Genomic DNA, 16,572 nt, shown 5'->3' on the forward strand with positions numbered 1-16,572 from the left:
ACAGGGACTTTTATCTATTAGTAACACTTCATGTCATAAACTAATTATGTTCCTCTCTTTTACTGTCATTAGCTAAATGTTAACAATCGCCGCGTTGTGACATGGCAAAGGGTGTGAATCAAAGTAGAGTGCCCATACATTTACTGCAATGTTGAACGATTTCTATTCCTGCTCTCGTCCATAATCCTGTGTCCACAACCTAGTCCAATTTGATTACTGACTGAGTTAGTGTTCAGTGCCAACTGCCAAGGCATGTGGACACTGACAATATAAGGGACAATTATCTATGGTTGGCCTGATGCCGATGTGATGTGTTCTGCTATTTTCCTTTTTTCCTCTTTCATACTTGGAACATGGTTGTCACGACTTCGGCGGAGGTCGTCTCCTCTCCTTGTTTGGGCGGCGTCCGGCGGTCGGACGTCACCGGCTTTCTTAGTCCTCGCCGATCCATGTTTCCTTTTTGATTTGTCTTGATTACGCACACCTGATTTCTATTCCCTTACTATGTTCCTTATTTAACCTCTCGTCTACCTTTCTGTTTGGTCCGTGATTGTTTTGTGTTACCGTGTGTGTTGGAGGGTTTTCTCTTTTACGTGATGTTTCCTTGTTGGAGATATTCCGTTTTTTTTATTTTTTTATTAATATTTTGAGTAAAGACTTTTGTGTTTTTCCAAACCTGTGTCCTGCGCCTGACTCCGACAACGAACCCAGCACTTTGTCACAACGGTGGACATGTCCATTGCTCTGTATGTAACTACCAAGTGTCATAATGGGTGAGCGCCTAATTGAGACAGGAGAAATGTTATATACTATAAGTATACTGAAACCTTGGGCGTGTTCCTCTGCCCAGGTGTTGCTGATGCCTGCCAAATCATACAATGCCTGGATAGGTATTTTACGTATCACCTAACCACAGCATATGTTATAGCAATCTGTCAGTCGACGACACCGTCTATGATGTGGCACACAAACCGTTGGTTGACGCATGCCACGTCGGAGCGGGGGGGAACGCAACCCTTGTCAAGTACAAGACCACGAGAAATGAATGAATTAGGAGAGAGTAAAACATTTTGAAAAATAGTGTTTAATCAGAATTTAAGAACAAGTAAAGGAACAGAGAGGTTCTCGTATACCCCTCCGATCCACTAGTGGGAATAGAGAGCGTCTCTGCTGTGCATTAAGGCTGATTCCTCTAGACAACACAAAGACAGAAAATAACACAAAATGGTGGTTCCCGAAAAGGAACTTCTTTGGTTGTTTGTTTTGGTTTAGTATGGTATGGAGGACGTTGTAGAATGCAGAGTTGCCTTCTTCTTGGTGTGGTTGGAGAACCTGCAAAGAAAGGAGAAAATGTTATGTTTTGTATTTGTTCAATACAACAACAATCTCTAATGTTTGTAGCATTTGTAAGGCTAAGGTTGGCGGTGAAGGTGAATGTATTGTCTGAATGTATTTGTTTTGTTTCTATATTAAAGGTCTATTTGAATGGGAGTGATATCATTGGGGTGGGTCTATCTTTGGAATGAGTACACTGGCCTGTACCTGAGTGGCTCTACTTTGTGAATGTGTGGCTTTCAGCTCCTCCACGTCCAAAACCTGTTTGAGAGAGAGAGAGAGAGAGAGACAGAGACAGAGACAGAGAGAGAGAGAGAGAGACAGAGACAGAGACAGAGACAGAGAGAGAGAGAGAGAGACAGAGAGAGAGACAGAGAGAGACAGAGAGAGAGACAGAGAGAGACAGAGAGAGACAGAGAGAGACAGAGAGAGACAGAGAGAGACAGAGAGAGACAGAGAGAGAGAGAGAGACAGAGAGAGACAGAGAGAGACAGAGAGAGAGAGAGAGAGACAGAGAGAGACAGAGACAGAGAGAGACAGAGAGAGAGACAGAGAGAGACAGAGAGAGACAGAGAGAGACAGAGAGAGACAGAGACAGAGACAGAGACAGAGAGAGACAGAGACAGACAGCGACAGAGAGAGAGACACAGAGAGAGAGAGAGAGAGAGACAGAGAGAGAGAGAGACAGAGAGAGAGAGAGACAGAGAGAGAGAGTGTGTGTGTATTGGCTCAGGAGACTGTATACTGTATGTCGGCCAAACATTTTGCGATTAAGTTTCAGGAGGAAATGGGAGCAGCAGAACCACAACAATGGAAACTCCAGTGGTCTCTGACCCCATTCCACAGCAGCCCTTCTAGAGCCACCACGTGGAACCGACAAGACCAGGCGATATGACCTCGGCTCTGACTGCTGCTGTTCCTATTCCGACGGACAATTCCAACTATTTATCTCATTATGTGTCGAGGAGCTAGCGTACTTTTTTAAAGCGAACGAGCGTGTTTGAGCAGATAGTTGGTAGGTTACCCATATCCAATGAGATAAATAGATAAGATGTTAGCATGATGACCACAATGTTATTTGTGGAAGCCTGAACCTCACCGAGGTGGGTATTGTAAAGGTTACAATGAGCTCATTCAGTCACAGGTTCATGTAAGGAGGACAATGATCCTGGACTTTCCATACAGGATATAAGCGCCTGTATATCGGGCGATGTACGTACGCCGTGGCTCCAATGTCACTGAGCTCCACTTATCAATTGTTATCTTGTTCCATGTATTCTGAGCCCACAACATAGAAACACCCTAGGTAATATGGGTTATGGTAATATAATTATGATATCTTTACTGAGATAGATTGTTAAGGCACCTTGCACCAAGGGCCATTACAGCCAGGAATGAAGAAGAACTCACCTTTAGGCCCGAATAGTGCAGAGTAGCAGGGGTTGTTACAATAAGGCTTGCCATCGTGCTACAGCGAGAGAGAGAGAGAGAGAGAGGGTACAAGTTGTATTAGTACCAGGCTGATTAAAAATAACGTATTTTTGATTGTATCCAGACTTTCTACACAATCTGTGTGATAGGTCAAAAATTCTTATGAAAGATTTATGGACCAGAATGTGGGCTTAAAGACATGCTCCGGAATGACTACTAATACTTTTAAAACCTCCCGTTTTAGGCTGAATGTGTCAATGTGTCGTTCATTACAGGCATAATCAAATTCCTAGTGTGAAAGCGACTGTTTTTCCTCCATTTTCCCCCATGTGGGCCAGACCCCTAGCAATTTGAGTTCTAGCCAATGAGCTTTAGCCCCTCGCAATTTGAGTGACAGTTAGCAAGACACACACACAGTAGAACGAGAGCGAGGGCAATGGCGTGGTGCAGATATCGCCACATATGTGACATAGTACCCATTTTTCAGAGACCACTTTTGGCTCGTGAGTGCAACTTTCAGAACTACTGGCCAAAAAGATAGAAAAGTACCGGGGAATCTCTTTAATGGTACTTTATGAGAAATATGATCTGTGATAAAGCAAACAAACATACATATATTTTTTATTCCCAATATCATTATTTTCATTGAAATATTTGTCAGCTAATAATCCAGTGTGAGAGGCATGTGTGTGTGTGTGTGTCGTCTGACCTCTGCGTGTGATCCGGCCGACAGCGTTTTGCTGCACTTCTCACACTTCAGACAGGGCCTGTGCCAGTCCTTCCCCAGTGATGTCACTCTCTCCGCTGTGAGACAAAGAGATAAACAGACACGTTTAGCTAATGGGCACGGCCCACTCACAACGACATGCATCCTCCCACATCGCACAGAGTGCCACCGTTACACACAGAGAGGGGCATTGGGGTCTGCAGAGGGTATGGATACTGTATGTGACTTGCAGGGCCATACTGGGGCTGCATTGCAGAGGAACTGTGAGCTCCATGGTCAAACGCTACAGGTCTTGCCTAGGACCAGCACAGTGTTAATTTCCCTACCCACACACACAGATAACGCGTTACTCACAAGAACATTAGGAGGGTGTGGTGGTTGGCTGAGCCTCTGAGAGAGAGAGAGAGAGAGAGAGAGAGAGAGAGAGAGACAGAGACAGAGAGAGAGAGGGGAGACTCCCAATGGAATTTGCACTCCCTTCCCTCTTTCCCCTCCTTTTGGCATCATAAAAACCTGATAAAGAGAGTCTTTATATCCGGGCTGAACTGTGAGGAACGATTTGCAACAAACAGCCATCATGGCTGGTGATGGTCATTAAACAGGGAGGGAAGCCATAGTCATGTGTTTCAGGAGTTTTATGAGAAGAGGTGTTCAAGCTTGGAGGGCTGTGTCTGCTGAGACCTATCCCATGATGCAACGTGAGAGAGAGCCAAATAATAATTTACTGTGTCTGATGGGAGCCAAACGCTGCTCAGTTCATGATACTGAACACACACACACACCAAACGCACGTACGCACACACATACATGCATGAGCGCACATACGCACGCGCACACACACACACACGCTCCATGCCAAACAAGAGGCCAACTCCCAAGCATTACGGACAGGAGGTGCACAGGGTACAAAACCGCGCTCGTGAAGTTTTGTCATAAATAAACCTGAGAAAAAGACAACACACCGGAGAATAACTTTATGAGTACCATCTGTGGATACGAATGGACCTGAGGGTCGTGCTAAAGTCTTACTCAAGAAAAGATTTAAAGCAAATGTTTCAGCAATGAATGGCAGATCCATCATGGGAGCTCTTGCTTCACCTTTGGAATGACTGTAAGTTATTCTGAAGGTCTCTACGTATTTGCAGAATTGCATTTGACTACAGTGTATTACTGAGTTCATGCACAGTAGGCCTACGAATCATTGGGTATTACGGAGGAAGAATTATGGAGGAAGAAACATAATAATAGGACCTGATTACACCACACTGAAACCAGGAAGACAGAGAACTAACCTAACCCAGTCAACTAGAATCAGTCAGTCAGTCAGAAGAGTCAGTCAGTCAGTGCAGTCAGTCAGGGAGTCTTACAGCATTCCAGCTGGCTCTGTAGAGGATGGGTGGAACACTCTGGGCCAACACTAATTACTGTACTTTACTTCCAATAACAAGGCATGGGGATCAGGAAACCGAGAAGGGACGTCCCGCTTCACTACGCTGGGCCAGACTATAATAGTGCTGCTGGGTCTTAGGTTGAGTTACAGTGTCAGAGGGTAACATAAGGAAAGCTGTTGGGTTTAACAGACCTTACTCCCACAGTGGCCGACACATGAACAAGGTCTATTCTGATGAAACGAGCAACATTCCTTCACTTCTGTTCTGACCACTGGCTATGACTAGTCAGGTCATTCCTAAGGCATCAGAGAGCTGTTGTCCGTCCGTCTGTCTGTGGGTGTGTGAATAAAGTGCATGCTGGTGTAATTGTCACTGGGGTGGGACTGACTGGGGTGTGTGTGTGTGTGTGTGGGAGAGAGACAGATGAGTTGATCTGCTGTCTGCATCAATTTGCTCATCACTGTGGAGCAATAATATGAATGGACTTCATCCAACACACACACACACACACACACACACACACACACACACACACACACACACACACACACACACACACACGCCCAGATGAGGAAGCATTCAACACATCATTCACCACATCCAACCCTCCAAAGAATGATGGACGGAAAAGTTCCCGCAGCCCTGTTTATCATCCTGTAAAAGATGAACTAATATGACACCCGGTTGGGACACGTGTCAGGAAGCGAAGCACTTCTGTTTTCCCTCTTCCTGGTACATCGCCTCTCATTTTTCATTATTACTTCCACACGTTCTATGGCTGAAGCGAATTCAGGGTGCACCTACATTAAACCTACACCTACAGCAGGCTATCACTTATAAAGACTGTGAAGGAAACGCTTCAGAGGTGCTGATGATGTAAACAAATCGTACATTCCCCATGCGTATCTAATCATTCGTTATTCTATGTCCTGACTGAGACAATGCAGTCCTTTGAGAAGCACTGTTCCACCCGAAACTGAACACTGGCACTGGATTGGTTCCGTTAGGATGACATCCGTTTTGGTTCCTGGGTAATTCTCTGCAGACTGTGACGGCCGGAGCCCCTCTTTAGCTCTTAAAGCTCAGACACACCGGTAGGATTGTCAAACGTTTTCCCGACGACAGTACGAGTTAGAACTTCTGAACAGAGTGTTGGCAGTCAGTTTAGTTTGTGTTCACACAGCAAAGACCTTGGAAGCCGTCGGCCACTCAGCCTTGTTAAAATACTCCAAACCAGAAAGTGGCAGTAGCGTTGTTTGGCAATGCATGTCTGTGCATATTGCTTATGGTCTAGTTTCCAAGCTATCTGCGCTAATGTTGCTATTTTGTAGAAAGCCCTTCTTTGATCCTAGCCAGATGGCCACATCTAGATAAGAACCTAGCAAGATGATCAAGAAACAAATAAATTCACTCTCCATAATCCCATACTGCCAGTGCCAGCCCATAGCCACGTGTTTTGCTAACTAGCGCACGTTTGCATATTTTTAGCTAGCACAACATAGCTAGCTAGCTAAGTACACCGCACTAACTTGGCAGCTAACACAGGCAGCTGTTTCATGGAAACTATCTATTTTAATTATAATGTCAATACAAGCTACAGTGGTAAGCTAGCTTGGAGGAAGTATCTAGTGTTGTGTGCATTGCGTCTGTGCACTTAGCTAGCTATCATCCCATAGCCCACATTGCATATGAAGTGTGAGTATGGAGAAAATGAAAAATGTTCTGTTGGCTGCCCCACGTGGGGGTTCGTGCTCTCTGATTGGTTCTCTGATTGGCTCAAAGTCATTGGCCACTGACAAGCATTTCGTAGGTTCGTCGCTACCAGGTTGGCACGCAGCAGATACTGCATTTGTTCTAGCAAGAGAAGGAATGGCCTCCCACTGTGATAAGTACCTATAGGCAGTCTATTGGCAATGATATTCTCATGTGTTTCATGCTTCACTCTCTCTCTCCTCTCTCTCTCCATCTTTCTCTCTCTCTCTCTGTCTCTCTGTCTCTCTCCCTTTGTCTCTGTCTCTCGTTCCAGGGATGGTGGATAGGTTTGATTGTTTTCCGCTCTCCCTCCCTCCCTCCTCCCTCCTCCTTTCTCTGGAAGCAGATGTACTTTCCCTCCATCAGTCCCTGACTCTGGCAGCAGTAGCATGATTGCTTCCATCTGAGAGCTCAGCTACCACTGGGAGAGAGGGATGGGGTAGAGGAGAGGTGGGGGCTCTGGAGAGTTGAGATCGGGTGGGTAGAGAGAGGCAGTGAATAGGAAATAGGCCTGGTCGGGTAGTAAAACAGGGCTACAGTGGAACAGATCGTGAATGGTTCCGCCTTGATGATGGAGAGTCGCTGCACAAGCATTCCCAAGCATGACAGTATACTGTAGCTTCTACATTGAGCACAGCTATACAACTGATATGACAGAGAGAACTTTTTGAAACAACTATTTCAAAGACGTATTTATGAAAGAGAAAACTGATAGCACTCACTCGAGGTTTAAGAAAACATAGCTTAGCTTCAATGCCCTTTTGCCCTGAGACATTTTAATTCATGGCTGGAAAGAGACACAAAGCTGTTTTTTCACTGGGGCTTTTTCAGCAATACATGAACAAACGATTGAAACAAATCGGTTTGCTTGTTTTGGCCGAGGGGGAAAGTTAATCTGCAGGAAAAAAGGAAAGTGTGGCTCCCCAGCCAGCAGCGTCAATTCATCTGACTGACAGGGCAACCTTACTGTAGAGAGAAAGAGAGCGAGAGAGAGAGGGAGAGAGAGAGAGAGAGTATAGAGAGGAGAGAAGAGAGAAATAGAGAGAAGATACGAGAAGAAAGAGAGAGAGAGCGAGAGTAAGAAAGAGAGAGAGAGAGAGAGAGAGAGAGAGCGAAAGAGAGCCCGAGCGAGAGAGCGGCTTTGTGGCTTTGCACTGTGTCTCATGGCTTTGTGTGTCTCCAGAGATGACTAAGTCTAAGAGTTCAACTACTGGAGATGAAGGACATGTGCTAAATGGATCAAGACATACATCAAATGGCCATGTCCTTTTTCTTCCTTCTTTCCCCCCAGATGAACCAATCAGTCCTGCTGCCTCCATGGACCTCTCCAGACAGAGGCCAACCGGATGAAAGCGAGGACATTTCTTTCTTCCTCTTCCAACTTAAAAAAGTACAAAAGCAAACCTGATCTTATATTCCATTAAAGGTCTGAGAGATGTATTAGGGTGTCCTAATGCCGGTTGTAGTCTTTTATCCCTGTCTTATCCCTTCTCTCCCTCTCTTCCCTAATGCAATAAGTGCTGTCTGCTGATCCACTGACTTGGCAGGACCTGCAGTACCACTCCTAGTCTGATAGCAAAATGTTGTCACCATGGGACATCTCTAGAGTTTACTTTTATTCCGAGGGAAAAACACTATGTGTAGTGGATTTTAGTAGGATTGTCTTCCTCTTTCGGGAAGGGCAATGCCATTGCAGTCCTTAACCATTTAGGCCTAGTCAACTACATTTACTAGAATTGCTATTAACTTGTTATTAAAAATTTGTAGCAAAAATATTTTTCGGGTGGATGCATGCATAATTCATAACAGGAATTTGCTCAAGTGATGCGTTCATCATCGCTCTTACAATCTCTCAATAGCTTTTAGAAAGCAGCAGAAAAGACAGTAAACGAAAAACTATATCCAATTGTCTGCAAGACACATATGGGAAACGTGACACGCAAGCGGGCATGTTGAGTAAACTAATTGCAAAACAAATGAATAATAATCTGGATCGACACAATAAAGATGTCTTACCGAAGTAAACTTCCTTCGTGCATTTTGGGCACTTGGGCATGTTTGCAGGTTAAAGTGTTGGTCTCCGGGAGTGAAATAAGTATCCTAATGTTCACGGCAGTATTACAGCAGCAGCCCACCTGTCCGTTCTAAACCACGCCTCGTTGTGAAGTGCAGATGTGCGCGCCTTCCTATTTATACCGAGAAGGAAATACGTTCGGTGGAAAGGAATAGAGGGTGAGGCTTTGACAGCGTGTGCGTGTGCGTGTGCGTGTGTGTGTGTGTTTGTGTCTGTATCTGTGTCTGTGCGTGCGTGCGCTTGAGAGAGAGAGAAAGAGAAAGAGATAGAGAGACGTAAAATACGAAAATTATGCCAGGGGAAATAACATTTCTTCATGTGATTTGGAGTTGAGCGTGCCCCTAAGATCAAGTCAGGGAATCATTGTAGCAACCTTTTTTGTGCACTTTTTCTTTTGGCTAGTTCGAGTTTTATTCTCCCCTTTATGTGCATACACAGCAAATTGGCAAGTGCAGATGTTTCAGTGTAATTTATAGTGTTGATTCAGGAGTTACAGTCACTCTGTTAAAGTGAAATTAACACACAGAGATTTAAAAGAACCTCAGTGTTGGTGTTAATAACCAGAGTTATTGTTTTACACTGTGGAGAGTAAAACAGTCCCATCAAAACTACACCTATCATTACCATATTTCCCAGCATGCTATGCACTGAGATCTTTTTGAAGCTTGTACTTACTATTTGTTTTTGTTTTTTTGCTTGTATATTGATTGATTGATTGATTACTGTTATGCTACACAAAGATAAAATTCAACTAAACCAATTAGTTAGTTAGATTTATTGCATCTGTTACTGAAATGTTTTTTCCGGTTTAAATGGTTGTGGTAGTCATTCTGAGTGTAGGTTGAGTGTGAATAAAAATTCTAACTTAATAAACCATGCTGATCTCGCGAGTTTACACTATGTCCCATAGAGCAGCGCACAATTGGCCCAGTGTCGTTCGGGTTAGGGGAGAGTTTGGCCGGGGTAGGCCGTCATTGTAAAATAAGAATTTGTTCTTAATTGACTTGCCTAGTTAAAAAAAGGTTAAATAATTTATTTTTTTACATAAAATGTAAGTTTGCGAGATCTGGATTCGTGCCAGGCTAATCCTAACGCTAGCTGGATTCCAAAAGGAATTAGACATCACTTTGCCAGCCTGAGGTGGCCTATAATAAATTAACCAGCATTTTCCTAACCACACTGTTAGGGTAAAACTAGGTCAAAGCAAGGCAGTTAACCCAGTGTTCCTAGGCCATCATTGAAAATAAGAACTTGTTCTTAACTGACTTGCCTAGTTAAATAAATGTCAAATAAAAGGCCTTATGATATAATGTCATAAAGTTAAAGTTTTAGCCATAACTTTTACCTGGGTGCTCATTTGGTGAAAGCCACAGACATTTAAAAGGAAATAATTCAACACCTATCTCTCTGTCACTAACAAATACAGTCATGGGTGCTAACTCTACAATTCACTCAAAAAGAAAAGGCACCATGGAAAATATGTCAATTTGGCTTATAGTGAGTGTAACAACACCCCAAATCACTTACTGTAACAGTGTTTTTGCATAACACTAATAGGAGTTAACTCTATATTAGCACTAGTGTTGAATAGAAATAACACTGTGAGTATTAATTACCCCGTAGTTTTACACGTGAGGAACAATGGCAAGTGTAATGCAGTGTTAATGTTTTACATTACGCAGTGTTACATTAACACAAAAAATGTAACATTATAATCAGAGTACTTTTTACACTCTGTAGAGTGGGACCATATGTTTTCGGAGGTAGTGTGGAAATTAACTCTTTAAGTGTTGATTTAACACTGTAAAATGTACTGTTTGAGCTACATATTCTAAATAATTGAATTGAATTTCAATAAATCTCAGTTATTAAAGTTTTTTTTATCACATTGGTACTATTTTCAGTAGAATGTGGTAACATTTCACAACTCTTACAACAAAACTGAAAACAGATCATCAAAACTTTCAGCACATTTTAAATTGACTAAGTACAACACACAAAATCACACTGTAACTTTTTCACCAAACCTTATCACTGTTTCATCTAGATTAGTGGTCCCCAAACTGTTTATAGTCCTGTTCCACTTCAAACATTCACCCTCCAGCTGGGTACCCCCTCTAGCACCAGGGCCAGGGTCAGACTTCACTCTCAAATGTTCTTTTTTGCCATCATTGTAAGTCTGCCACACACACTACACAATACATGTATGTTGTAATAGAGTTATGCAGAGTTCTACTCATCCTTTCAAGCACACCCTTCTCATTAACCTGTGGTGAGGTATTCATCATTTTTGATGAACAAATAAGGTTTTCTATGTAAGATGGCTAAATAAAGAGCAAAATTATTGATTATTTGATTATTTGTGCCCTGGTCCGATAAGAGCTCTGTCACTTCCCATTCACCTCTTCATTGTTGACATTGAGACTTGTGTTTTGCAAGTACTATTTAATGAAGCTGCCAGTTGAGGACTTGTGAGGCATCTGTTTCTCAAACTAGACACTGTAATGTACTTGTCCTCTTGCTCAGTTGTGCACCGGGGACTCCCACTCCTCTTTACATTCTGGTTAGAGCCAGTTTGCGCTGGTCTGTGAAGGGAGTAATACACAGCGTTGTACGAGCTCTTCAGTTTCCAGCTACAATAGTCTTTTACAACATTGACAGTGTCTACACTGTATTTCTAATCAATTTGATGTTATTTTAATGGACAAAAAAATGACATTTGTCAGTGACCCCAAACTTTGGAACGGTGGTGTAAATATATTGCCTAATGTGAAAACTGTAATCTACTGTATTTATTTTAACAGGTAAGTTGACTGAGAACATGTTCTCATTTACAGCAAGAACCTGGGGAATAGTTACAGGGGAGAGGAGGGGGACGAATGAGCCAATTGTAAACTGGGGATGATTAGGTGATCGTGATGGTATGAGGGACAGATTGGGAATTTAGCCAGGACACCAGGGTTAACACCCCTACTCTTACGATAAGTGCCATGGGATCTTTAGTGACCACAAAGAGTCAAGACATCCAATCCAAAAGACAACACCCTACACAGGGCAATGTCCCCAATCACTGCCCTGGGGCATTAGGATATTATTTTAGACCAGAGGAAAGGGTGCTTCCTACTGGCCCCCCAACACCCCTTCCAGCAGGATCTGGTCTCCCATCCAGGACCAACCCTGCTTAACTTCAGAAGCAAACCAGCAGTGGAATGCAGGGTTGTATGCTGCTGGCAGTACTGTAGCGTATTACTTTCAACACTTCTAAAGGGCGATTTAAAACACGTATCTTTCATTGTTTGATATTGGATTAACTGGTAGTTAAAACGACAAAATTGAAAAGATATCATTATGTTGTGTTTTGGTGATTAAACCAATGTTCTCATTACATTTCACAATAAACGTATTTTGAATCAATGGTTGTGTGGTGAGAGATGTTTACAATCCAAATGAGTGCACAATGACAGGTTTGAATGAAAGGCTGGCTGCGTTACACGTGTGACCAGTTTAGAGTTTTGCACTAAGAGTTGTGAAAATGTACCACAAAACCTTTGAAAATAACACCAAAGCGATTAAAAAAATAAAATAAAATAAAAACTGTAACAACATGTTTGCAACATACATGATGGGCCATACTGTACTTAGCATGCTGATTCTCACTGAAGCCTATTCTGCTCACTAGGCGACACCCAGTTTCAAAGCTCAGTTTCTTTCCTGAGTGTGCAGGTGCTGATCTTTCAATTACAACCCACTCCCATGTCCACCTCATGCTGTAGCTACTGCGCTAGCGACTCGGTGATGATAGAAAATCAAACTGCCAAAAGTAATGTGAGGGAATATGAGGACAGGTTGTTTTGAGTGGAATATGTCCATCATGCTTTAAACGTACAATAATAACTTTATAATAAACATCTTTTTATAATGGAGAGAGGGAGAGACGAGAGTCACCTTCCAATGGATCGTTAACACATTTCCTGTCATTGGGACCTGTGTGCACTGCAACAACACACACACACACACACACACACACACACACACACACACACACACACACACACACACACACACACACACACACACACACACACACACACACACACACACACACACACACACACACACACACACACACACACACACACACACACACACACACAGGCTGCTGCCTACATACAGACTTGAAATCATTGGCCACTTTAATAAATGGATCACTAGTCACTTTAATAATGCCACTTTAATCATGTTTACATATCTTGCATTACTCATCTCATATGTACATACTGTATTTTATCCCATCTATTGCATCTTGCCTATGCCGCTCGGTCATCGCTCATCCATATATTTATATGTATAAGTCATGCTCTGTTCCACTAACTGTTCCACTAACTAATCTGACTATAGTTCCTCCTCGGAAAACATTGCATTATTAACAAGCCTTTAGAAAATACCTCATTTTGTTCTCACAGTTTTGGCAGCTTCATATCACATCACACCTTCCCAGAACAAAGGAGGTACTGAGGGAGGAGGGTGTGTGTGTGTGTTTGTGCGTGTGTGTGTGTTTGTGTGTGTGTGTGCAGCAGGAGATAGGGAAAGTGTTTGATTTATGATGAAATTTAATATTAATTTGCTTTTCTGACTGTATCTGAAAAGACTGAGTATGTGAATGACCCAGAGCAGGGAACTGATATGAGTGAAGGAAGGGATTGGAAGGGAGCTCAGCTTATTGCTTCTTTGTAATTTACTAATTGAAATATGATTCAACCCACTCCTCCTACTCCTACACGGCTACAGATGAATTACACACTCTAAAAAATGCTGGGTTGTTTGGATGACCCAACTGCTGGGTTGCAGTAATTGGGTCACTTAGTTGGGTTGTTTTCTTCAAATATAGAAAGGTTGAGTTGTTGATGCTGGGTTATTGATGCTGGGTTATTGAGATATGACATCAGAAGACCGTAAGCGTAGCTTAATAGGGACGTGGCGTTCAGATAGTTATTTTTGGCCACCCGTGAGAGTACATGTCAAGCTGATAAATTCTCAAGCCCAGGGAGGGCATTTAGATCATTATTATAGATTATGTTTATTAAAGATAAAACATGTTCAGCACGGAACAAAGTTGTGGAAAATTCACATACAAATATGTAATGTAGAACAAATATTCTGAAATTACTTTACATTTTTTACAAAAGAAAAGCTTGAAATTGGCATGGTCTAATTGACTCAACAACCAAACAACTTAATTAACCAGAAAATCTATAGTTATTTGGGGAGGTTTATTAAAGATAGCTGGCTAACTCATTGCTCCTACATTGTAGTATACCCCTCTGGTCTTGGGTTCGGCTGTAGTTGACCAACTACAGCCTAGTAACCATGCTTCCACCCATGTGATCATAGCTACTGTTTGTTGGTTACAGTCTCTGACAGACAGTGTAGGACAGTTTAGGAGCTGAGTTGACTTGTGACTGCAGTAATAACTGTGCGGTGTCGTCACAAATGTCTTCGGCAGAAACACAGGGAGTGTTTTGATTCTCAGCCCAGCATGTGAAAGATCAGCGTGTGAAGTCCAGCCCTGTCAGACTAACCCAGCCCTGTCAGTCTTGTACAATGATTAGAACATGTAGCACACCATGCCTAGGACCAGAGAACTAGACTTTAACCCTTTTGGAGCACTTTAGCCTTGACCATTGGATATTACTTTGTCGTAACCTATGCTTGTATTTTTAACTCATAGGCAACCGCTTCAAGCACAAACACTAGAATCTATGTAAAGGGGGCTTGTGTGTAATCACTATACAAACACCTACCAACGCATGCACATACACTCACACACCTTGTCAGTAGAGCGTGCCTCTGTGTACTCCTCCACTGTTGACTTCTTTCTAAAAGATAGCTAAGTCGCTGACCCTCCTTTTAATGAAGTCACCATGGCAACCAAACAATGAGCGAAACACACAGGAGTCATCATAGGTTCTGTAGAAAGATGAGGTGGCACCACAGGTTCAAAAGTGGTGTGAGAAAGTTCAAATGTGTCTTTTCTGGGGCCTGTAGTTTTTCCTGATCTCATGACCTGGTCAGTTAAAACTTTGGATGCTATTCGTAGGCTAATTACAAAACATTATTATTATAGACAGCTTCCTTTTTCATCTGTGCTATGACCATAGAGCTGGAGGTTTTCTTGTTGGGTCACGTGAATTGAAAACACTTCTGGTCTAACGTGAATCAAACCCTTTCAAACTACCACAAACCTTGTTATTATTCATTCTGAATCTGATATCAGAAGAGCCAGTGACAACAACGTCAATGGACAGCATACTCTGTAGTTTAGTGAACTACTATAGCAGTGTTGAGCGTTATGCAAAGAATGGTTACAATGTCTTTAAATACACATTTCACTCTGTACACACAATGTTTGGCAGTGGTTTTTGAAAAATTAACAAGAGACAGGTTTCAATGTAGAAAATGATTGACATTTTATGTCATAAAAACCTATTATTATCTGATTACAGTGATCTTCTGCAATTATTTATTCAGGGTTACATTTAACACTACACAGTAGAATTTGTAACAAGGCAGGGTTACATTTAACACTACACCGTAGAATTTGTAACAAGGCAGGGTTACATTTAACACTATACAGTAGAATTTGTAACAAGGAAGGGTTATATTTAACACAACACAGTAGAATTTGTAACACGGCAGGGTTACATTTAACACAACACAGTATAATTTGTAACAAGGCAGGGTTACATTTAACACAACACAGTAGAATTTGTAACACGGCAGGCAGGGTTACATTTAACACTATAGAGTAGAATTTGTAACAAGGCAGGGTTACATTTAACACAACACAGTAGAATTTGTAACATGGCAGGGTTACATTTAACACTATACAGTAGAATTTGTAACAAGGCAGGGTTATATTTAACACTATACAGTAGAATTTGTAAAGTTTTTTTTATGTGTAAGTCATAAAACCACTAACCTTGTGTTGTTGTCCTCGTCTCCATCTGCCCACCAGAGGTTGCTTCCCTGGCTCTCACTGTAGGATTTGCCTGTAAAATCCATATATTCAATCATGAAATCAACGACTTTCAACATTTTCATGGAAAATAATGTTCTCCTTTTCATGAAGTAGCTTATATTGAATGTCACTCATTCTATTGCACTCTATTCTAACCAAACCTGCATTACCAGTCCATATAATCATGGGGGCACACTATCTACCTAGAGAGTTTTCATCTGTATTTTCCGTAGCTGTTTATATACCTGTCAGAGGCTGGTACTAAAACAGTATTGAATGAGCTGTATTCCTCCATAAGCAACAAGAAAACGCTCACTCAGAGGTGGCGCACCTAGGAGTAAAACTTAATCAGTTTTACAACATTTCTATCAGCATGTTAAATGTGCAACCAGAGGGAAAAGAACTCTGGACCACCTTTACTCCACACACAGATACGCATACAAATCTCTCCCTCGCCCTCCATTTGGAAAATCTGACCATAATTCTAAAATTATGGTCAGCAAAAATTAAAGCAGAAAGTGACTAGATCAATAAAAAAGTGGTCAGATGAAGCAGATGCTAAGCTACAGGACTGTTTTGCTAGCACAGACTGGAATATTTTCCGGGATTCCTCCAATGGCATTGAGGAGTACACCACATCTGTCATTGGCTTCATCAATAAGTGCATCGATGACGTGATCCCCACAGTAACTGTACGTGCATACCCAAACCAGAAGCCATAGATAACAGGCAACATCCGCAATGAGCTAAAGACTAGAGCTGCTGCTTTCATGGAGCGGGACTCTAACCCGGAAGCTTATAAGAAATCCCCACTCTGGCCTCAGACAAACCATCAAACAGGCAA

General features: G+C 42.2%; 1 protein-coding gene across 1 annotated transcript; it reads right to left on the minus strand.

Moving 5' to 3' along the window:
- Positions 1-1,064: 1,064 nt before the first annotated feature.
- On the minus strand, positions 1,065-8,983 carry crip1 (cysteine-rich protein 1). Its single transcript, XM_036954597.1, has 5 exons — positions 8,653-8,983; positions 3,476-3,570; positions 2,746-2,803; positions 1,543-1,596; positions 1,065-1,332 (listed from the first exon to the last, which is right to left on the minus strand). Exons 1-4 carry the CDS (start codon positions 8,690-8,692, stop codon positions 1,553-1,555), a joined length of 237 nt encoding a protein of 78 aa, XP_036810492.1. The 5' UTR covers positions 8,693-8,983; the 3' UTR covers positions 1,065-1,332; positions 1,543-1,552.
- Between the last annotated feature and the right edge of the window lie 7,589 nt (positions 8,984-16,572).

Source organism: Oncorhynchus mykiss, chromosome 19, assembly GCF_013265735.2.
Source record: "Oncorhynchus mykiss isolate Arlee chromosome 19, USDA_OmykA_1.1, whole genome shotgun sequence".
Lineage (NCBI taxonomy): Eukaryota > Metazoa > Chordata > Actinopteri > Salmoniformes > Salmonidae > Oncorhynchus > Oncorhynchus mykiss.

Coding starts and splice junctions, on each gene's coding strand:
- crip1 (XM_036954597.1), bottom strand. CDS start 8,692: ATGCCCAAGTGCCCAAAATGCACGAAGGAAGTTTACTTCG. Junction 3,571..8,652: donor CACGAAGGAAGTTTACTTCG/GTAAGACATCTT, acceptor TTTGTCTCACAG/CGGAGAGAGTGACATCACTG. Junction 1,597..2,745: donor TGCACTATTCGGGCCTAAAG/GTGAGTTCTTCT, acceptor TCTCTCAAACAG/GTTTTGGACGTGGAGGAGCT.